Source organism: Alexandromys fortis, unplaced genomic scaffold (assembly GCF_014885135.2).
Source record: "Alexandromys fortis isolate MF-2015 unplaced genomic scaffold, M_Fortis_MF-2015_v1.1 scaffold_72, whole genome shotgun sequence".
NCBI classification, from domain to species: Eukaryota; Metazoa; Chordata; class Mammalia; order Rodentia; family Cricetidae; genus Alexandromys; species Alexandromys fortis.
The window spans coordinates 4,176,544-4,199,250 of record NW_026067969.1 but is presented as its reverse complement, the minus strand read 5'-3'; the positions used below and the strand labels follow the sequence as shown (position 1 = coordinate 4,199,250).

At 43.0% G+C, this 22,707-nt stretch overlaps 1 protein-coding gene across 6 annotated transcripts in view; it reads right to left on the bottom strand.

Moving 5' to 3' along the window:
- The window catches only part of Tsc1 (TSC complex subunit 1), a 44,464-nt gene that overhangs the window by 18,531 nt on the left and 3,226 nt on the right, over positions 1 to 22,707 (bottom strand). For 4 of the 6 annotated variants that reach the window (XM_050154998.1, XM_050154996.1, XM_050154999.1 and 1 more), the window contains exons 2-9: positions 16,629 to 16,691; positions 13,699 to 13,884; positions 12,490 to 12,593; positions 11,336 to 11,488; positions 10,085 to 10,229; positions 8,744 to 8,898; positions 8,306 to 8,379; positions 853 to 1,028 (exon numbers count right to left, since the gene is read on the bottom strand). In XM_050154998.1, coding sequence (XP_050010955.1) covers positions 853 to 1,028; positions 8,306 to 8,379; positions 8,744 to 8,898; positions 10,085 to 10,229; positions 11,336 to 11,488; positions 12,490 to 12,593; positions 13,699 to 13,804 — 913 coding nt within the window. In that variant the 5' untranslated portion in view covers positions 13,805 to 13,884; positions 16,629 to 16,691. Of the gene's footprint in view, positions 1 to 852; positions 1,029 to 8,305; positions 8,380 to 8,743; positions 8,899 to 10,084; positions 10,329 to 11,335; positions 11,489 to 12,489; positions 12,594 to 13,698; positions 13,885 to 16,628; positions 16,692 to 22,707 lie in introns of those variants that run through there. The other 2 variants (XM_050155000.1, XM_050155001.1) reach the window with 2 other exon arrangements.

Below are 22,707 nucleotides of genomic sequence, written 5' to 3'. Positions count from 1 at the left end.
TAGGGGCAGCCGGGCAGTTGGTGGCACACACTTTTAATCCCAGCATTTAGGAGATAGACGCAGGAGGATCTCTGTGAGTTTGAGGCCAGCCTGATCTATAGAGTGAGTTCCAGGATAGTCAGGATTACAGCCAGAAACCCTGCCTTAAAAAACAAACAAACAAAATCACTAGAGGCTTGAGCATACTTGGGAAAAAACTAACATTTAAAGATTCTTGTGGGTTGTTTGTTTGTTTTTAAAAAGGGTTTCACTGTATAGCCCTGACTCCCCTAGAACTGGCTACATTACCAGGCTGGCCTTGAACTCAGAGACCAATGCCTCTGTCTTCTAAGTGTTGGGATTAAAGGAGTGTACCACATATCCAGCCTTTAAAGATTCTTTAAATGCCCTTTGGAAGTTAAAGTTCAGCAGGTCTGATTTAGTTATACGTGAGGATAATTTAAAAGGCACGCCATGCCTGACAGCCTGATGTGCAGCCTCCATTGCAGCTAAAGCCAAGAGCTGCTGTGAATCCAGACTCTCAGACCAGACCATGTCAGTGTATAGTCTGGGGCTCCACTGGAAGCTGAGTCCCTTATGACACAGGAACCAAATGTAAGCACTTGTACCTCATTGTGTTCTATGCTGAGGACTAGTCTGGGGATCTGCAATGTTATTAGATGAGAAAGTGAGAACATTTAAGCTTTAAAAATAGAAAATAATTAAAACAAAATAGAGGTAAACTCTAATTTAGAATATTCCGGGAGAGGTCCCTAAGCAGTCTTACTCTAGGAAGCGTACTGAAATCAGAAATAAAAACAATGCTTTCCAGAGATGAAGGTGTAAACAGAGAGGACCAAAGTTGCTTTTTACCATAGCTATTCTGTGTGTCTACATAAGGGCTGGTGGTGACATCAGCTGAACGGTGAGGGAGGCAGGCAGAGAGCTGGTGAGACACAGAATAGCCGTCTTCATATGAGGCTTCTGTAGGGTCCAGAGAGATTTTGGCACACTCTATTACAACATCATGAGTTTCTAATGTCTTCCACCTAGAAAAGGCAACACAAGTCAAGAAAAGCATGCACTAATCCACCTAACCATATTAGTTACATCCTCAAGAGGCCAACTCAGTGCTGGTCACTGGACTGTGATTAGCAAAGCATGAGGCACAACCATGCTACCCAGGTAGGAACAGCGCTAGATAAAAACTAGCCATCCATTGAACAAACCACCTTCCCTAGTTAAAATGATTTCATGAAATTAATAGAAACAGTTTGAAAGAAAAACATCACCAACAAAGATGAAGAATACCTTCTTAGATTGATTATACAGACAGCTCTCGGGGAGGTTTGCTTTGACACAGAGCTAATCGGGATGGGAGGAGCTGAAAGCACTAAGCAGCTGGGCTGAACTGAGGTCTCCAGCCAAAGCCTACAGGTTCTTCTAACACATCCCTAAACCAGAAATACTGTGCAGCCAATTAAAACTAAAAAGCATGTAAAGATGTTAAAGAGTTTCTGCAGTGTGAACCTCAGGCCCACACAACTCCAATCAATCCTATAGAAACATAGGAGACAATGCTGAGCTGCAATACGGCTTTGGCAAGAATAAGGCCAGTCAAAAGGAGTTGTCCTCTGGCAGAGTGGTCAGCACAACCCTGTGATTAGCATGCTTTCAATAGATCAGTGGCTGCCAGGAGCCATGGAAACTTTTACTGTGGACACAACTGTTGTCAAAACTTAGCAAAACTAATTTTACTGTATATAAACCATATACATTACTAAAGTTGATTTTAAAAAACATGCTTTTGAATACTAAAGGACTTTCACCATCTTTTTGGTGGGGGTTAAATTTTATGTTTTTTGGATCAGGGTCTCACTCTGTGATCCTGGCTCTCCTGAAACTCACTCTGTAGCCCAGGCTGTCCTTGAATTTGTGGCAATCCCAAGTGCTAAGATATACCTGACTAGAATATAATCTCTTTTTAAAAGATTTCTTTTTCATTTTATTTATTTACTTGGGAGCAGGGGAATGCCACAGCGAGACAGGTGGAGATTGCAGACAGCTTGTGGAGTTAGCTTTTCCCTTCCACCACGTGAGTCCTATAGAGTGAACAGGTCGTCAGGCTTAGCAACAGGCACCTTAGAACCAATGAGCCATCTCATCACTTTAGAATATCTTTTTTTTTTCAAAATATTTATTTATTATGCGTACAATATTCTGTGTGTATGCCTTCAGGCCAGAAGAGGGCACCAGACCCCATTACAGATGGTTGTGAGCCACCATGTGGTTGCTGGGAATTGAACTCAGGACCTTTGGAAGAGCAAGCAATGCTCTTAACCTCTGAGCCATCTCTCCAGCCCTAGAATATCTTAAATGAGAGAAAAAAAACACAAAGCTGTTCTGATAAGTGCCCACAAATAGACTGACAGTATTAAGTATTGAAATTCAAAGAACTAAAGGGGCTAGGAAATAACTCAACAAGTAAAAGCATGTACTCCTCAAGAAAGCCTGACAGACCTGAGTTTGATCCCTGGTGCCCACATAAAAAGCCAGATGTGGTGGCACTCAACTGTAATCCCAGCAGTCCTACAGCAAGATGGGAGAAAGAGACAGAGGAGAATCAGCCAGAAGCTCGAGTGCCAGTGGACTGCAAGGACAGAAACAGAGACTCTGCCTCAAAACAGAAAGAACTGATCCTTGAAAAGTTGCCCTCTGACCTCCACATATATACACGCCCCACCCCCTGTCACACACACAAACTAGAGGCTGGACTGTAGCTCTGTCACAGACGCTTGCCAACACCTGCAAGACCTGAGTTTAATCTCCAGCATCACAAACACCCGGATTTACAGGTAATATTCACTCTCTTAGTTTCTTTAATCTCTTCTAGATCTTCCAAATGTTCTACAAATGCCCCAAACCAGCAGAAGAGTTCAACTGTGCACACTGCCCATGCATAAACTTGCTCTTAGGACACAGAGCTTTAGTGTCTGTGGCTCTAAGTTCATGGTCATTCTGACAGGACTTTGGTCCTCTGTCCATGTTTACAGTCATTGTGTGGGGTCACCTCACAACACATGATCTACACACTCTTATGGATGCCTGTTCATTCTCACATTGAAAATGTGGCATTAAATACAAAGGAGAAGGTGTGCAGTGCATAGCCAGAGCACAAGGCAGCTTCCCTGAGTGGCAAGTGTTTCAAGCATAGTCCCTTGGGTATAGACATGTGTATAGGATTTTGGGGGATGACGACTCCTCTTTCCACACCTTCAGCATGAAGTGATTAAATGAGGAATCAAGACACATATGCACAGGATTAATTTTAGTAAAGAAAAGATTCCTTTCAAAAAAAAAACATAACTAGCAAGATGACTTAGCAGGTAGACATCTGAGGCCAATCCTAACTGCCCATGTTCAAACCCTGGATCCTACATACAGGTAAAAGGAGAAAATTATTCCAATAAGCTGTCCTCTTCTCCACACACATACATGCATGCATGAGCAAGTGCATACACCCAGACACACACAATAAGCAAATAAACATAAAAGAGGATTACAGTAAACATAAAAGAAGATTACAGTAGATGTTTTGCTTATTTTGCAGTACTGGGGATTAAACTCTAAATACTGCACATGCTAGGAAAGAATCTAGTTAAATATTTCACACTACACACTACTATGTGTGGAGTGGAGTGCACCTGAAGAGGTCAAAGGACAACTTACGGGGCCTTGTTCTCTTCTTCCACCATGTGGCTTCAGGTTTTGTGCTTGGCCGTAGACACCTTTAGCCACTGAGTCATTACACTGGCTCTAAATGTTTTATTTTAGTTCATGTAAAACAAGTATTTCCTTGATACTTAAATAGACATTTTAAAAAATCTAAGTTTTAGTTTTTATGAGACAGAGTTTCTCTATGTAACTCCAGCTGTCCTGGAACTCACTCTGTAGACCATGCAGGCCCCAAACTCAGATATCTACCTGCCTCTGTCTCCCCAGGGTTGGGAGCAAAGGCATACACTACCACATCAGGTTTAAAAAGACTGCTCATATTTTAATGTCTCTGAAATTGCAAACTACAATTGTAACAGCTGCTCACTTGTTTACTTGTATCCCTTCTCTCAAACTCACATAAAATGCATGTGTGCTGTGCATTTGGTGATATTTCTAAGCTACTAAAATATGGTAGCTTATAGTTCCTGCAGCCTACGATCCCAAGGCCAGAGAAGATAGAGGCTGGAAGACTAAGAGGGCTAGGCCCAACAGGGCTCTACGGGAAGAAACAACAGCTCAGTGCCATGCTAAGGATGCCTCGCACTGTTCTCCTTGACAGCTACTCTAGTTCTACTAGCTGAATTGCTTCTCTCTCTAAGGCCAATGCTTCTCATTTATTAACTTGCTCTAAGGACCAAAATCACTGCTATTCATCCTTCCCCCCTCCTTAAGTTAACTATTTTCATTTTTTTCCAATATTTAAACAATTATTAAGCTATGTAAGCATCAACCATAGCAGGGCTGAAGAGTTCTGACACAGTTTTTCGCTTGGTATGGCCTGGCATTGTTTCCTTCTCCTCGTTTATGATATGTCCAATGTTAACTGAGCTACCCTGGTTGCTCTGGACTGATGCCCACTGCCTCTCTCATATAATGAAACGAAGGATCTACAAGGGTTTGTCTCCCCTCCCCGCTGAGCAACCTTCTGGAGCTGTGTCAGTCCTCAGCCCACTGTTCTGACACCTCTTTGACCAACCTACATCAAACTCCAACCTTCTTGGGCTTATTTTGGTAGAGCATTCTCCCTTGGCCAGCTGGGGATGTAGCGTGGGGTGGGAGGGGCATAAACTCTGAGCTCTGGCCTGTCTAAAAGAGCCCCACACCACAGAACCCTAACTTAAACACCTCTCGAAAGAGTTGAGAAGCTAACACTATTCTGACTTCTGGGTCTTATTAAGCATCTGGTTGTTTTTATCTTGCAACTTTCTGAAAGGTTTATTCTTCTAGTGTTTTGAAATCTCACAAAGTTGAGGTTTGGCAGCAATCCTTCACATTGACTGACCTGTGCACTAGACAAAGTCCTTCAATCTAGAAGCTTCGACTTCAGTAAATTTCTTTTACAGGTTCTTCTACTAAAGTGTCCTTCAAAACATTTTGGTTTTTTTTTTCTTTTTATATTATTATTACAAATTTTCACCTCCTCCCCTCCTATTCCCCCCCCCTTCAAAACATTTTGTATTGGCTATTAGGCTCTCTCTACCATTCTAAAGCTGTTTAGTCACCTGCCTTTGTCCTTTGTTCAGATGAGCCAGTCTTAGCTGTACTCCAGTTCCTTTGCTGAAATGCTTATTTAGGGGCTCATTTTAATTTCAAGAGCTCTTTACTACGTCAGAACGCCCTTTACTCCCATCACCCTGCTCCCATACAACCATGGATAATTGCCTGCTCTGTGGTTTTGCTGTCAATGTTTCTTCCTGATTTCCTTTCCTTACCACTCTGACTCTCTCACAGCAGACAAAGCTTCCTTCCAAGACCAGATGGTCTACAACCCTGGGCACTGAGGTGCTATGTGCTGTTGACAGGGAAGGAAGGCCCCCAAGCTAATATGGCTGACTGAACATTTTGACCCAATTGTACAATCTCCTGAAGTCCCAGCACCTATAATAAAGACCTGTTTTTAAATACAAAACACAGGGAGGAGAAGAAGACAGAAAGAACAAGTGTCTAGATGTGAAGAGCAGCAGACAGGTGTTAACTGCTGTGTACAACTGGAGAAGCAAGGCCCTAAACCAAAGCTTCAAGCCACCAGTAAGTTGGGTTATACTGCACAACCCTTAGGGGTCCAAGAACTCAGAGCATTCAGATCTTCTGGAACTGGAAGCTAGAGACAGCTACCCTGACGCAGCTGGTAGGAACTGTTGGAGAAGCATGGAGCATCTGAAAGCCCTCCAACTCTATGGTCCCAAAAAGAGCTCTACTCCTCACCGGGAATCTGGTTATTCTCTGGCAAGGGGATTCTCTTCAGGAAAGTGAAGCCAGGTCAGAACAAAGCTTCAACAGAAGAGGTAGGGGCATGAATTCATCCCAGGCCAAAAAGTCACGAGAAAGTACACAATCTCAATGCCCAAACCACCAAGCCTCCTTACCTACCTCTTCTGCAGAAACAGCCAGATCCTCACCAGCCTGGAGATCAGAAGAATTTTCTAAAAATCTGACCAGCTAAAGAAGAACACAATCCCAGAGTTGGTATCTCCCCCAGAAGCACAGATCCACACAAAAATTTTCTAGATAAAACCTCAAAAGCAGTTTTCCTGTCTTCTCACTCAAGAACAAGAAAATCACTAAAGCTTTGCAAAAAGTCTCAGAGACTTAAAAAGAACAAATCAAAACAAGTGAAAAAAAGGGGAAAGGCTTAGAAGAAACAGACTATACAGAGAAAATAAAATAGACACTATGAGACGAAGATAGGCAACTAAAGGACTCTATGAACTAAAGAGAGCACTTAGGCAAAAAACCTAACAGTCGAAATAAACTAAGAGGGAAGGCTGAACATCAATGACAAGTAAGCCTGCAGGAAGTAGACTTAAGGACAGAAAGGAAAAATGGGTTTTGTTGTCACCACTGGAGTGTAAGAAGATTAACAGAGGAGAGAATGCCATGCTGAAACAGTGAAGAAAATCTACTAAGACCTAAAACCTTGTATGTTAAACAATGACAACAGATTCACATCAAGGTATATCACAAGGAAATTTCAAACTATCATACTAACACAGAGATATTCTGCCAGCCCTAGAGATGAAAATGTACCACCAAGACTGTCAGCAAGACCCAGTCAGAAAAGTGCTTGTTTAATCCCCAAAACCCACATCTCCCACACACACACACACACACACACACACACACAAACACAGTGGGATGTACCTATGATGAGTTCCAGATTCAAAGGATGTTTCTGCCTCAAAAAATAAGGTAGGAAAAAATTGATTGAGGAAGACAACCAACATCCATCTCTGGCCTTCACATGCATACACATGTGTGTGCACCCACCAACACACACACATACACACACACCAAGAAAGAAGTCACGAAATACAGGAAATGGGAGATGTTGCCCAGGAAAGAGGCCAAGCAATGGCTCAAGAGAGCAAGCCCACAGCTAGCTCAGAACAGACCTGCCAAAAGACAAGCATGCTACTGAACATCTCCAAGGCTCCCACTGCCCTTTTAGCCAAGGAAAAGCATCAACTGATCTGAGAAAACTTGTCTTTACTACATTCTGAGGAAGCTTATCACAGCCTTCCTAGATCAGCATTTGTTTTACTCCACAAAAGGATTTTGCAGAGACCCCTAATGCTGGAGCAGCCAGGACAGCACATCTGACTACAGCCCTCACAAAAAGCTTTGCCAGACACAGACAGGGAAAGCCCACGCTTCCCAGGCCTCACTTGTAACTTACAATGACTCCCTGGAAAGCACTCTTAAAGAAGATGAAGCCAGACCCATCAAGGCTGACAATGCTCCTGCCCTCATCCTCTGCAAGTCTGTAAGAGCAACCAGCTCTCAAAACAAGCCACACTTAAGCAACTATAGAGAAAACAGCAAACATGGAGGCAAGGCAGAGCTGCCTCTGAGGTAGACAGGGAGCAGGAGGAAGAGCTTCTCAGGCAGAACTAACACTGGAATGTTCTGTTTTTCAGTCTGGGATTAGCTACATGTTTATTTGTTATTATACCCTGCTTTAAGCTGACTGGGGCAGGATGACAGAAGTAGCCTGGAAAAGGTATGACTTTGTAAGGGTTATCAAGTATAAACCAGTCTTTTTAAGATCCCAGAGATTGACACCTGTGGCTCAGTTTCCCCCAACAGGCTTCCATGCCCTCACTGGGAATTATAAATCTGCCTGACAGGCTGACGGAGCTGGGCTTCATACAACTCAGCAGGTTCAGTAGCTCCTCAGGACACACCTGGGAATTCCTGCAGAATCCATGGGGTGTCAGGCACCTGGCGATGCCCATGGGGAAAGGGACCCAAGTTGCCTCATTACTCCAAATATGCCTGGCCTTCCTGTAATCTCCTAGTTTTCAGCTACCCAATTAACTTCCCAACCTCCTTAAGTACTAAAAAGTAAGCCTTCCAGAGCTTCTGGGGACAGGCACTTGGGTGCCACTGCCTCTGCTCAAGCAGTCATAGCTCTGTGAGGAGTATGCTTTATGTACAAAGTTCCAGCTCATCGGCAAGTGGAACATCTGTATTCCCACAGGTATCCGTAGATCACACTTTCAATCCCTTAAGAAACTCAAAAATTCTGTCACTAATTTGCTTTCTGTACCTTCGAGGGTCCAGTTCATGGTCCTTGGATCCAGTCACTAATTCCGGATGAATTCGCACATGCTCCATCATAGGCTAGAAGAGTTTGGGTTGACAAATTTTAGGTGTGAAGTTGTGTGGCAAATCTACATGATGGAACATTATTTGACAACAAAAAGGGATGAAGTACTGATACATGTTACAACCCAGATGAACCCTGAAATACAGTGAGAAGTCACTCACAAAAGACCACATACTACACGATCCCATGTATACGAAATGCACAGAACAAGTCTTGACTAGAGAATTAGAAAGACAATTTAGTGGCTACCTGGTCTGAAGTAGAGGTATCAAGGGTTTCTCCTCAAAATTTTCCTGTCTGCCATATAATATAAACGCTAGAAAAGTACCTGTCAGAAAGAAGCTCTAAGGCTCACAACAGCTGCTGTTTTTAACTCACCTTGACAACTTCTTCAAAAGTCTCCACGTTTTCCTTCATACTATAGTGAGAGCGCAGGAAGGAGACGAAGTTGCAAGGGTACATTCCATAGAGGCGATGAAAGAGGGCATAAACGCCGGCATGGAGATGGACAAGGTAGACTTCTGTCACATGGCCTATGGAAGGAAACCAGGTGTACAGACGTGAACTTGAGGATGCCAGCATGTTTTCTCTCTGAAGCTCGCTACTGAGTTTCAGAAAGGTAAAACAGATGCAAATCTGGATATACTATATGCCCTTGTTAAAAACCCACCAGGGAATCCTCTGGATAAACTCCAATCATCTGCCTTCCTCCTCCTCTCCAGACATCCCACAAGACTCCAAACACTCTTCCAACACTGAGGCTCCTCTTGGTGTCACTCTCCCTACAATCTGTAGTGACATTTCTTGCCTGATTCAGCATGTGTGTCTTGAAAAGGGAGCAATTCCCCTCCCCTAGTACCACACACAGAATTTGGTACATACTGAACATGTGAGAGTTTGCAGAAGGAGCATGTAAGAAACCTTCAAAGCCAAGAGATGATTGATCTTAGCTGCGCAGAATTATAACTAAAGAGGAAACACTACAATGTAGATTTTAGCTTAAAGTGCTTGGACAATTCCATTAATTTGGCCTTATCAAGAAACTCCAGTTCTCTAGGAGCAACAGTCCCTTTCTTCCAAGAAGATACAGCCAAGGTAGCAAACCAGGCTTGTGCTCAATAGTCCTTGTGTAGAAAGCTGCAGCAGTCTCCCTCATACACCATACATATTTCATCTTCTAACATAAATATTTCATGCTAGGACTACCAGAAGCAGTTCACAGGCTGACAGCTTCTGAATCCCTCTGATGGAGCTGCACTGCCTGTCTATATGATCTGATTTGGGAAAATCTCATGCACTTCACACTCATACCCTAAAGAGGACACTGAAGTCTGTCTCCTCCTCCATGACAACCAATAGGTCCTCACAACTGAAGCTGTGAAGCTATGGTTGTACACAACTGCACAGAGGACACAAGCATTTTGTAAGCTCAGTTGTACAGCATCCAGAGGTAGAAGCTGTGACCCAGTTTTACTAATGAGATTCAGGAAGTTGTACATCCTGTCCCTCAGTTTCTCTGACAATCCTTTCTGATCAACAGCATCAGGGCAGTGTCTTGCCAATCCCACTTCCTATGTGCCCTGCAATAGGTACACCCAAACATTTTCCCTTCTATGTAGTAAATACCATACATTCTTCCTTCCCCTACAGCACATGGCTGCTAACAGTAAGGACAGCATTCCCTTGTGAAGCCTGATGAGGAGGAGAGTATAGCTGTACCTGGTTTCTTCAGGCACCATGACGAGAGACGGCCAAAGATGTCAAAGAAATCAAGAAGATGCTGCTTCCCTGACTGTGGGATCATCGGTAGCATGGTGATCAACACTAAGACACCAGTTGTGAGGACCACAACATCAGTGTCCATCTGCAGAAGGGAAGGGCGACGTCAGGCTCAGCACTGGGATGAGGGTCCAAATCCTGAGGTCACAGATCTGAAGCCCCTCTTGTGCTCATTTCCTGACCCCTAAGAATTTGAGGGACAGCACTGAAATAGACTTAGCAGAAGCACTAAGCCCTGTCACCATTGTGGTGATACTGGGGGACCATTTCCCACATCTACCACCTCATCTGAGAGATGGGTTTAACTTGGCTTGAGACTCCCAAGTCCTGAAGCCTCAAGAGTACCTAATCCACCACCTGGATGGAAGTGTTAAGAGACAGCTTACATTGCTACTCACACCCATTCAACTACCCGCTAAGATGTTAGCTTTCTATCAAGTGCATATTGAGAGTTAGTTCATTTTCTCACTAGTACTGGGAACAAAACCCAGGGCCTTATGTATGCTAGGCAAGAGCTCTACCACTAAGCCACACTCCCCAGACCAATTCTCTTATTTTTTAAAGCACCACTACAAGCCAAACCTGGTGGCTACACCTGTAATTCTAACAGTTGGGAGGCTAAGGCGTGAGGACTGCATTGAGTTGAAAGCCAGCCTGGTTCTATAATGAGATCTAGATCATCCAGGACTACAAGGCAAGATCCATCTCAAACATAACAAAACAGGAGAGCTGGAGAAATGGCTCAGTGATTAAGAACACAGACTGCTCTTCTAGAGGATCCCAGTTCAGTTCCCAGAACTGGATTGGTGGCTCACAAGTCTGTAACACCATTTCTAGAGGACCCCATTCCCTCTTCTGGCCCCCAATGGTACCAGGCATGCATCTAGTACATATATACACATGCAAGGACTTGCACATACACATAACATATAAATAAGAAAGAAAGAAAGAAAGAAAGAAAGAAAGAAAGAAAGAAAGAAAGAAAGAAAGAAAGGAAGGAAGGGAGAGATCCAAGACTGGTGAGGTGGCTCAGTGGGTAAAAGCACCTATCACCACGCCTGAAAACCTGAGTTCAATGCCTGAGACCCACATACTAGAAGCGAAGAACTGACTCCTGCAAGCTGTGCTATGACACTTTTCAGAAACAATATTTACAGAGGCATTTCCTCCAAAACCTCGCAAATAACCTACCTTGAGACATTTCAATAAAGAAGGCAGAAGAGGTGCTTGAGAGAGCTTATGCTTCCAAGATGGCTGTAGTCTCACAACATGCCCCAGCAGTGAGAGGATAGATAAACGGGTGGCGGCTTTGCCTACATACTCATTAATTTTATCCAAGAGGTGCTGAAAATGTAAACGATCAAGAGAAATTTTCTTGTAAGTATATGAAGTTAACACAATTACAGGCAGTAATGATAAACTCCCAGCTCTCAAGCCTTCTCTCTAATACAGGCCCCAAAAGATTTAATAAGCCCATGGGGTAAAGATATGGTCCAGCCAATAAAGACTAAGGTTCCAATCAAAAGACTAATCAGCCTAATCCAAGATTTTCAAAACCGCATTAGTGAACGAAGTTTTCTTCATTTGGCCTGAGAAAACAGCCAGCTGCAATTTATGAAAAAGGATCCCTTAACACAGAGTTGCAAAGAGGGACAAGACTGTATTACACACAATCCAAGGTTGTAAACGCATGGCAGGTTGTGAAAGACCCTTACTACTGTAACAGTCACAGATCCATGTTTTAATCTTAAATGTAAATCAAGCCATTGTGGTGCTGCAATCTTGCCTGGAGTAAAGAAGACCACAGTAGACATTGTAAAAAGCAGGCAACCGTACCTGCAAATGCAAAACTTAGAGATTTTCCCTTATTGATATGTTCAAAAACCCCTACTCAAAGCACAAGTTTAAAGATCTTTCTTTTGTGGGCTGGAGAGATGGTTCAGTGAGAAAGAGCACTAGCTACTCTTCCAGAGGTTCCTGAGTTATTGAACTCCCAGTAACCACATGGTGGCTCAACCATCTATAATGAGATCTGGTGCCCTCTTGTAGCATGCAGGCATAAATGCAGGCAGATCACTACATAATAAATAAAGCTTTTTAAAAAGTTTTTATTTCAATTGCCATTAATCTACTACAATCCTGGAATTACAAGATTTCTTTAAAGAACAAGATCTGTAAAAGTCTCTGAAATTGAAGTTACTTTGTAAAATTTTCAGAGCCTACAAATTATTTTAAATGTATTCAGCCTTCTGAGATAAGCTGTGGACAAACTGCTGTGGATGCTCAGACACCCTCACTCAACTGAGAACTCACAAAGTGGTCTGCAATTCCATCCCAGCAGTTACCTTATCATGTGGCTCTTGCAAGGTGGTCAGGATGTGCAATACCGGCTGAGAATTTGTTTCCAAATAGTAATCCACCAAGGTGTTCACAAGCATAGGCCCACGTTCTAAACAAAAAGGACAATTCATCAGACTTACTTCCTTTTCCCTCAGTAATTGTCATAAAAGCCAGAAAATGTCCTTTTACACTATCCAAAGTCATTAAACACTGTTTTTGCCTTTTTAAATCCATGAGACTAACATGATAATTCCAAGCTCATTGGCCTAAATACCTACAAAAGCACACAAAATACTTCATAGTTACATGACTCCATGGGCACAAGCATGAAGATCTGAGTTCAAATCTCCAGAACACATAAAAAGCCAAGTAGAACACACATAAAAAAGCTGGGCATGGTCATGAATACCTGCAGCCCCAGGAGGCAGAGACAGGAAGATAAATAACAAGCTTGCTGGCCACCAGCCTAGTTCCAGATTCAGTGAGAGTCCTTGTTTCAAGGGAATAAGGCAAAGAGTGATAGGAGGAGACTGGAACATCCAAATGTCTTCCTCTAGCCTCTGTAATGCGTGCACATGCGCGTGCACATGCACATGCACACATACAAAGTAAAACAAGCACATAAATAAACAAATGGTTGGAGAAATGGCTCAGTAGTTAAGAGCTTTCTGCTCTTAAAAGAACCGTGGCTTCAGTTCCTAGCACCCACATGGTGGCTCACAATTCCAGGGAATTTTACACCATCTTCTGACCTTCGGAGTACCTGTACACATGCAGTAAACACGCAATACACATAAACTCAAGCAGGCATGTTTGAATGCACACACATTTTTTTTAAAGACAAAATGGCAGAACCTGAAGATGAGCTCATGAGCTGCTGCATGGTCTTCATAGCAGTGTGTGTGTACCTCAACACTGCCATAACTAAATGTTCAACACACATGCAGTATGAACCTACCAATGGACATTCTCTTTAGCCTAGCACTTTGAAAGACTGTGTGGAGGAACCGCCTGAAGCCCCAGCATTTGGAATACTAAGGCAAGAGGGTCACAAGTTCCAGGCTAGTTTGGAATGTGTAGTGAAACAAGGTCTTGGGAAAAAAAAGTGCAACTTTCTAACCACATCCTCTGAAGATGAAAACAATCATTTATTTGCCTCCAGACCCCAACACACACTCCAGATCAAGTTCTTGTGAGGATAATTCTCCACTTACCAGAATTGAGGGACTCCTTAAAGATGGTTGTCACGTCATCCCGCACGCCCAGTGTGGGAGAGTCCAGCATGGAGAGTAGTTCCCCAATGTTGGCTAGCTGGGCCATTCTCTCACTCAGCTATGCTGTGCAGGCTCCAGGACGTGTGCTAAAGGCTTGGACAGCTCTTCATTAGGGCCACTACCAGACTGCAAAGTGGGAATAAGGACAGCGTGACAAATGACTCTCACCTGACACCGCATAAACCAAAACCACATAGGAGAACAAGCCGGAGAAGCTAGTCAACACTGCCCATGCAGGGCAGAACTGCGCTGGTGACAGACAGGAATGTGCTTCATTGTACAGACTTAGGAAGCCAATGGAGCTCTGTGGAACTGTCACCACAGCAACTCAGTAGTTCTCTCTGCGTCTATGTCCACCTGGGTGTTGGCTAACACTGCTCCAATCCTGCTCTACAAAGCAGATGAGCCGCTTCCACCAATAAAGCTGCACATGCTACTCTCTTCATGACACTGTCAATGGCTGAAGTTAGAAAGCTGGTTAGGCCAACAGTCCAACAGCTGGAGTGAACCAGGGATTGTCTTGGATTTTAGCATACACTCATCAAATTCAGGCTGCCAGGAGAGTGACAAGCAACTATAATTGCAGATATGTCCCCCAGTCCCGAAATGCCACAGAACTGTTTTTGAACCTTATTATAAACAAAATAACCTGTAAGAACTGCATTTAATCCAAAGTCTTTCAAAAAGAAAATCATGTTTGGACTGCTTTCCATCTCGTGGGATGAATTAAAGAATCAACTTTACATAAAAAAATTATGAAAAGAAATCCATAACCACCAGTAACAATAAAACATAAAGGGCATGAAGAGGGTTGGGCTAGCTCACTGGTATAAAGCCTGCCTAACGTGTCAGGGCCTGGGCTCCATTCCTAGCACCACAGACAAAATGATACAATAACAATAAAGTATAAAACCATGAAGGGAACAATGGTAAGAAAAATAAAACAGCAAAATATTTGTTATTCAAATTTTAGTATATTCTTTATAAAAATGCTTAAGTCTATTTAAAAACAAGCCACTAGAATAAAGACTATGAGTTGCCAGCGCTCCCTAGAAGCGGAAGCTGAAGGATGGCTGAGACCTTTGAAGCTGTGAGTCCCTAGACAATCACCTACTGGAAATATCCCTGAGTGTGGCCTCATGACAGGACCAGTGTGCCAGGTCAGAGGGTCCCGCACACACCATGGACACAGTCACCAGAAGACAATCTGGTGCTCTGTGCACATTAAGGAACTTTGCTACACAAAAATTTCACACTTTTAAAATCTGAGTGCTACAAAAATGAAATTGTAGTAATGAAAAATGACTAATAAAATTTGAGATTTATTTTTAACAGTGAAATTCCACTTTGATGTAACTGATCTCAACACTTAATGCTCTGGCTCTGAATTCATATTCAGTGAAATTCTAAGAGGGGCTAATGTAGTCCAGTGTGGTGGCAAACATCCGTAACCCCAGTATCTGGTAGCTGAGCCAAGAAGATGGGAGGTCAGTCTGGACTACACAGTGAGAAGGTCAGAAGGGACAGTATGAAGAACACATGAAGAAACTGAGAAGCAAGTGTCAAACTCAGAGAGAATGAACATCTAATGTCTAAGCATGTAGCACCATCTACTAGCCACACTAAGTCCCTGTTTGTAACATCTGACTACCACATGATCCTCATGATAAAGGTGAGGCAGTGGTGAGCTTAGGAGTCACATTAGCAGTGTATGTAACGATAGCAGAACAAACACCCTTCCACCTTCCCTGACTCCTTTACAGAACACAAACATGACAACTGCAATGGTTAATCTTCATTGTCAATTTGAGATTGAGAATCACCATGGAAACATACCCTGTGAAGGTGCTGCTATAAAGGTTTTAATAGAACAGAGCAAACCTACCCTGAGTGTGGGTGCCACCACACCGTGGGCTGAGGCCCCAGATTGGATAAAAATGAGAAAATGAGCTGAACACCACTCCCTGTTTCTTAAATGTAGATGGAGTATGAGCAGCTGCCTCAAGCTCCCACCACCGTAACTTCCCTGTCATGATAGCCTCAAACTGTCATCAACCCTTCCCCTTCCTCCAGTTACTTTTGTCAAGATATTTTTCATAGCAACTAACGCATCACTTTTGCTAATAAAGATTGTAGCTCAATAGTTACTTAGGTCAGTAAGACTAAACTCAGATCTGCATAAGTGTCAATAACTGTCAAGGGTATATTCTGGGACTTCAAGACTCCATCAGCTCCTGAAAACCACCAAAGGAAATAATTTATCCAAAAAAGCAGACTTAAGACCACCAACAAATACATCAAGAGCTAAAGTGCTAACTCACAAAGTCTCAGTCTACAATGCATGTCGGAATCACCTGCAGAGGACACAAATACCAAGGCCCAGGCCCTACTACACAGCAGGTTACAGGCTGAGGTCTAGACATGGCATCCAGTTTGTTTACAGAATCCAAAGAGGATTCCTGATGTCAAGCCAGGGTTAAAAACTTCTCCCTAGTTAAATGACTGGCTTTAGGCTTCAATTTAATTAGTGGTTAAAACAAGAATTTTCTACTCACAGAACTGATTTTCATGGATGGCCCATCTTTGAGGCCAATTCTTCTATAGAATGGAAATAGACCAAGTGTTGTTGTGAAAAAGAAAATAAGCTATTTGTGTAATACACTCAGTGCCTGGCATCAAACAACAATTAAGAGGTCACTGGTGATATGGCTGACTACCTCAAGCCATATATGCTCTAGTGCTTGGCAGGGAGCTAAGAATATAAACACTTACACCCCTGAACAAAGAAACATCTGCATGCTGGGGCACCATGGGCAAGGTGAGACACTCCCTCCCATCCTCTCCAGCCACTAGGTAAATGTGTATCTTACCTGTTCTGAGGACAGTTGGTGCATCAGTTTCCAGTGTTGTCAGCCTGGTGTCTTTCATGGTCACTAGAAAAAAAAAACACATACATATGTATTTATAATAACCCTAAAATGAAGGAAAACCTAAGACCTGATCAGAAGGGAGTTTAGACTGGCCTAGTACAGCTCTGCCCCCATCCTTGGCAGGTGGTCACCTGCTTCCCACTGCAGTGAACTCTAAGAGCAGAGCCTCCTCTCCTCTGTACGAGCAGCAAGAGGGCAGGGTAGTCTAGAATGGGCTCCCAACTGAAACATTAGCTCTTTCACTTCTGGCTCTGGGATGTTCACTAAGTCACTTAGCTTAGTGCTGTCTTACCGTGAATTATCTTCCAGGTAAACTGAGAATATCCACAACCTCACACTCACATAGAGCTCCAGTGAAGACCTCAGAAGACTGGCCATAGTAGTGAGGTCAGTAAGAGGCACAAAAAACTTAGTGGGCCTGCATCATCACCTCTCATAGGCCACACTCCCTTCCAGCCTGCTATATAGCCTTCAGAGAATTTAAATTCCTCAGCCAAGAAGGCATTTGAACCACCTGAGCACAGGCACATCCAGTCACATCATCTAAAACCTCTGCCCTCTCCTCAGCTAATCCACCTTCCTAGGCCTTCTCTGCCCTCCCACTGCCAGGCCCCATCAGCTCAGGCTCCTGGTCCACCACAAGTCCGTACTGGTCACTTTCTAAAACCCCATTAAGTGAGTATGAGGAACTGTTAGGCACACTGGGGAGCAACTGCAGCCAACAAAGTACTTGCGCCCGGCAGCTGCCACAGGGGCTGCTTAATGTACAAACCTGATTTTGCCTTCAAGCAACACAGGCTAAGTCTAATCCTACATGACAGGAATAAAATATTTCAACAGTAGCTCCTCTACTTCCCTTCCCCTCTACCCTACTTCTGTCCATGCTATTCATTCTCCATGTCAAATAAGTATATATATGAATATGTTCCAGTTTGCTTTTTAAACATGAGCCCTTTCAGAAACAGTGGGTTTCAGGAACTTGCTTCAGGCTCAGAGGGTATAGGCACTTGCTGCCAAGCCTGACAACCTGAGTTCAATCCCCAGAGACCCACATGGTTTATATTAAAGACAACTTCGTTCAATTGTACTCTGACCTCCACACATCAACAGTGGTGTGTGTGCCTACACACATACACACAAAACAAATATATAATAAATACATTTTTCAAAATGTATGGGTTCTTAACCCCATGTTTAGGGATTATCTGATTGGAAGATTGTAAACTTCACGAAGACAGGGGCCATGTGTTTGAGACACCCAGGATTATCTTGGTACTTAGTACACAAAAGGCAAATGTTCAGTCTGTTCCCTTGGATATCACTAAAGTCCCCGACTGTCAATCCTGGCTCCATACTACAGACATCTACTTACATGGGGTAGAGGACAAGCTCTGGGTCAAAGTCAAACAGCAGGACTGAATACCTCTCCAATACAGTCTCTGCCCTAGTGACAGGGTGATACAGCACCACGTGGCACACACTCAGGGCGCCATGCCAACTGTCTCAGCAGCCACAGTAAGTCTGTGGGCAGTGCTGCTGGCCACTGGCCCCATAAAAGCTCCTGGCCAGATCTTGCAAACAAGAAATGCTACCTAGCTGCTTCCACTCCACCAAGTAACAGAGCTGAGCTGGTGCAGAAGCCTCTCATCTTCAGAATCCTAAAACCACCTGTTAATCAGTGAATCACACTGACTTCCTCTTATAAAGTAATCCCACTTGGATCTTCTACCTGAAAAGAAGTACTTAAGGTGAGGATAAAATTAGGATACACTAAGGTGAGATCCTATAGTCTGCCAGGCTAGGGCCATTTTCCTAGACAGAACACTACCACAGGAATTCAAGTGGGGTTTGGCTCAACAGTAAGACTTCATTACTTTATCCTTATGCTTAACAATATGGTAATGGAAATGGCTGGCTTCAGTTTTCTGTGATACACTAAAGTCTATCTACTAGTATTCTATTTTTAAGTGTTCACTTATTCTTATTATAGTTAAATCTTGCCCAGGGGAAGGGAGTTCATTCAAGTGAGAGGTAAAGCATGAACCTCCATGAAAGTAAGGAGTACGGGTAGAAATGCTCATCAGAACGTAAGAGTAGCATCAGCTCCCCACTTCTTCAAAAGACATGAGGAAGAAAGAAAAGTACCTCATATCTAGAGTTTTCCTTCCTTGATATCCAAAAGTCATGTTCACTGTAACTTTCTTTTTTTCTTGTTATTCTTTTATTATTTTACATTCCAAGCACAGCCTCCCCTCTTTCCTCTCCTATTCCCTCCTCCCACCTCCCTACTGACCCCCTCCTCAATCAACTCCTCCTCCATAATTTCATTTCTATAAACAGTCTTCTGAAGTAAAAATAAAAGGTAGGCTAGAGGGGGCTGGAGAGATGGCTCTGCAGTTAAGAGCATTGCCTGCTCTTCCAGAGGTCCTGAGTTCAAGTCCCAGCAACCACATGGACTCACATGCATCTGAAATGAGTTCTGGTGCCCTCTTCTGGCCTGCAGGCAAACACACAGACACTGTATACATTAAAAAAAAAAAAAAAAAGCAAGCTTGAGGAAGACAGGGGCTTTGTGTGTCACCGGGGTGTAAACAGTGGTGGCAGATTTATCTTTATCACAATTTATTTTACTTAATTTTAGTCTTTAGATATCACCAGATCATTTATATATCTGGGATTACACATGAACTCCAGAGCAACATCTGTCATTAGCAGGACTGTATATATCTTTTCACTACCTCTGTCAGGACAGTGGCTCAGATAAGATAAATAACTGCACGTCAAGTCACCTCAGAGAGCTTTGTACACAATGGCCTATAATATACAAATGCAGCTCTCAGTACCACTGAGGGTGAATGTCTCTTTAACTATAACCTATCTTCTCTAGTCAAGATCTTATCTATAAAAACCTAAAGGCGATTCAGACAGACTCATGCACAAACAGACTCCTGCATCATCAAGTATAGTTGAGACAGTGCAGAAATGTTACACTGCTATACGTATTTGGTCCTAGCTCAGGAACTCATGTGAGTTAAAAGAAATGTCTCATTAACTGAATCAAAATGCTCTCAGCACTAATGCACGCAAACAAATTAGACACTTGATTTAATTCTTTCTGGATACAAAAGGAAGAAAGGGGAAAAAAGCTGATGGTATAGGTGTGATTTTTAGTCTTCAAAGCTGTAGACTCTCTCAAGGTCACAGAAGTCAGGACAAGAAAGCTCCAACACACCAGACTGTCCACTTGTAATTCCTGTCCTTAGAGTCCTCAATGGACAATGGACAGGTTACTAAGCTCACTTAACTCTGAAGATGACAAGCCCTCTAGATATAGGCCCACAGGACAATTTTTTTTCTTCAGATAATGGTTCCGTTTTGACAATTAGCATGAACAAAATTATGTACTATGAAAATGCACCTGGGCTGGGCATGGTCATGCACACCTGTGATCTGGCACTTGGAGCAGAGACAGTTGGACTGGAGTGAACCCCAGACTAGCCTGGGCAGTCAAGAAAAACTGTCTCAAAAAACAATAAAATAAATAAAAGATACCAAATATATATTCAAGAACTCACTACATAGAGCGTCCCTAAACAGAAGCATTCCAGGGCAGCTGAGCTCAGGCACGTAATCCCACCACTAAAGAAGCCAAGACAGGAGCATGAAAATTTCAAGGCTAGCCTGGACTACAAAGTCAGTGAAAGCTAGACCACGAGATGGACTGAGAACCTGTCTCCAACAACAAAAACAAACAGAAATAATCCAGGGTAGAAGGCACAGGGCTTGCCAGCACAGGACAGTGCTTCTCTAAGTATGCTCCCCAAGAACTTATTAGAAATGCATGTTCTTAAAAAGGGAGGGAGATGCCAGGTGGTGGTGTTGTGTGCCTTTAATTCCAGCACTTGGGAGGCAAAGGTAGGCAGATCTCTTGAGTTCAAGGCCAGCCTGGTCTACAGAGTTCCGGGACAGCCAATAAAACTCTTTCTCGCCGGGTGGGTGATGACTCAGGCCTTTAATCCCAGCACTCTGGAGGCAGAGGCAGGAGGATCTCTTTAAGTTCGAGGTCAGCCTGGTCTATAAGAACTAGTTACAGGACAGGCTCCAAAGCCACAGAGAAACCCTGTCTCAAAAAACAAAAACAAGCAAACAAACAAAAACCCTCTTCCTCAAAATACAAAGAAACTAAAGGGGGGGGGGGGCGCAGACAGGATCCTGAGCCTTGTCCTGCATCTTTATGATGCAGGGCATGAATCTTAGGCAATGGACCTTTGAGGTGATTCCAACACCACTAAAGGTCAAGAACCCGGAGCAGGGTACAGGAGTCTGGGGCTTCTGGAGAGATGTCTCAGCAATTAAATGCACTAGCTGCTCTTGCAGAGGACCCAGGTTCAGTACCCAGCACCCACATGGCAGGTCACAACCAAACAAAACTGGACTTGTAACTTCAGTTCAAGGGCACTGAAGTCCTCTTCCAGTCTCCTCGGGCACCTGGATCCATTTGGTGCACATACACACACTCAGGCACACACACACACACACGTACACACATATACACACACAGACATAAAATTTTTTAAATAATAATCATAAAATAAACCTTAGTGGGTGCCTATGTGTTAGAGAGAAATAAAAACTTTAAAATAATAACTATGAAATAAATTGTAGTGGGTGTAAGAGAGAGAGAGAGAGGGAGGGGAGAAATCCAGAGAGAAGAAAAGTGGTGAAGACAGTAAGAAAAAAATCTATATATAAAAACCTTGGGAAAATATAACAGGTTCCACCAGTGAACTTCCTACCTACCATCTTTCAAAAAATGTTTTTAATAAAGCCTAAGTGTGTAGATTTTGCTGAGATTTTGTTTTTGTTTTTAATATGTATAAGTGTTTTGTCTGAAAAATGTCTGTGTACCACATGTGTTCCTGGTACCTGCAGAGGATAGAAGACTGTTGGATTCCCCTGGAGCTGGAATTACAGGTGATTGTGAACTGTCATATTGATGACAGAAATTATACTCTTAACCACTTAGCCATCTCTCTATACTCCAAATGTGTTTTTAAGAGCAGTAAGCTATCTAAAATGACTGGTTGGGCTTTAAGCAAGGTTCAGAAAATCTCTAACACTGTTTCCAAAATCTCATTATCTATATGCATTTTGGGGCAATGGGGTATCATCTGTAGAAAAGGAAATATTGGCCCACAGGTTTTTACAGACCTTAAAAATAAGATTTGCTTCAGCCCCCCAAAAGTTTAAAAACCACTACCCAACTAGACATGACTGTGTATACCAGTAATCCCAGAAATGAGAAGGGAGAGGCAGAAAGATTAGAAACTCAAGCAAAGTCTTGCCTATACAGTAAGTCCAGACTGGCCTACATTTTATGAGCCCCTCAAAAAAATAAACAAACGAGTTGGAGAGATGGTTCAGCTGTTAAGAACCCTGGCTGCTCTTCCAGGGGACCTGGGTTGAAGTCCCAGAACCCACAAGACACCTCACAACTGTCTGTAACTTCAGTTTAAGAGGACCTTAAAGTTCCCATGGCAAAACACTAATACACATAAAAGAAAATAAATAAAAATAAAAAACTAAAATCCCACTGACCTATGGGTTAGTTTAGGAGATCAGCAGACTGTGCAGTTTATCTTAATACAACATTAAATGCTTGGCTTCTGAAGCCAATCCAACACAGTTCATCTTCCTGCTCAGCAAGTCTCAAAATTCTTTCCTGTTCTCCCCAAGGGTATAAGAAAAGTAAAGGGGGATCAGATACAAAAACACTTAGATGTGCTTAGCACATAACAAACTTTTCTAACAATGTTACCACTAAACAAAATGTATTGCAGAGTAGAGTGCTAATTTAGCAGCCCAGCCATTTACTAGCAGGTATTTGAAACACTGGTAAAACCATTCTGTAACCTAAAACTGATACACTTCAATTTTGCTACTGTTCTCTGTGAGGGACACAATGTAGCACAAATTTAACCACCGCAGGCAGAAGAGTACTGCTTCTGTCCTTACCTGC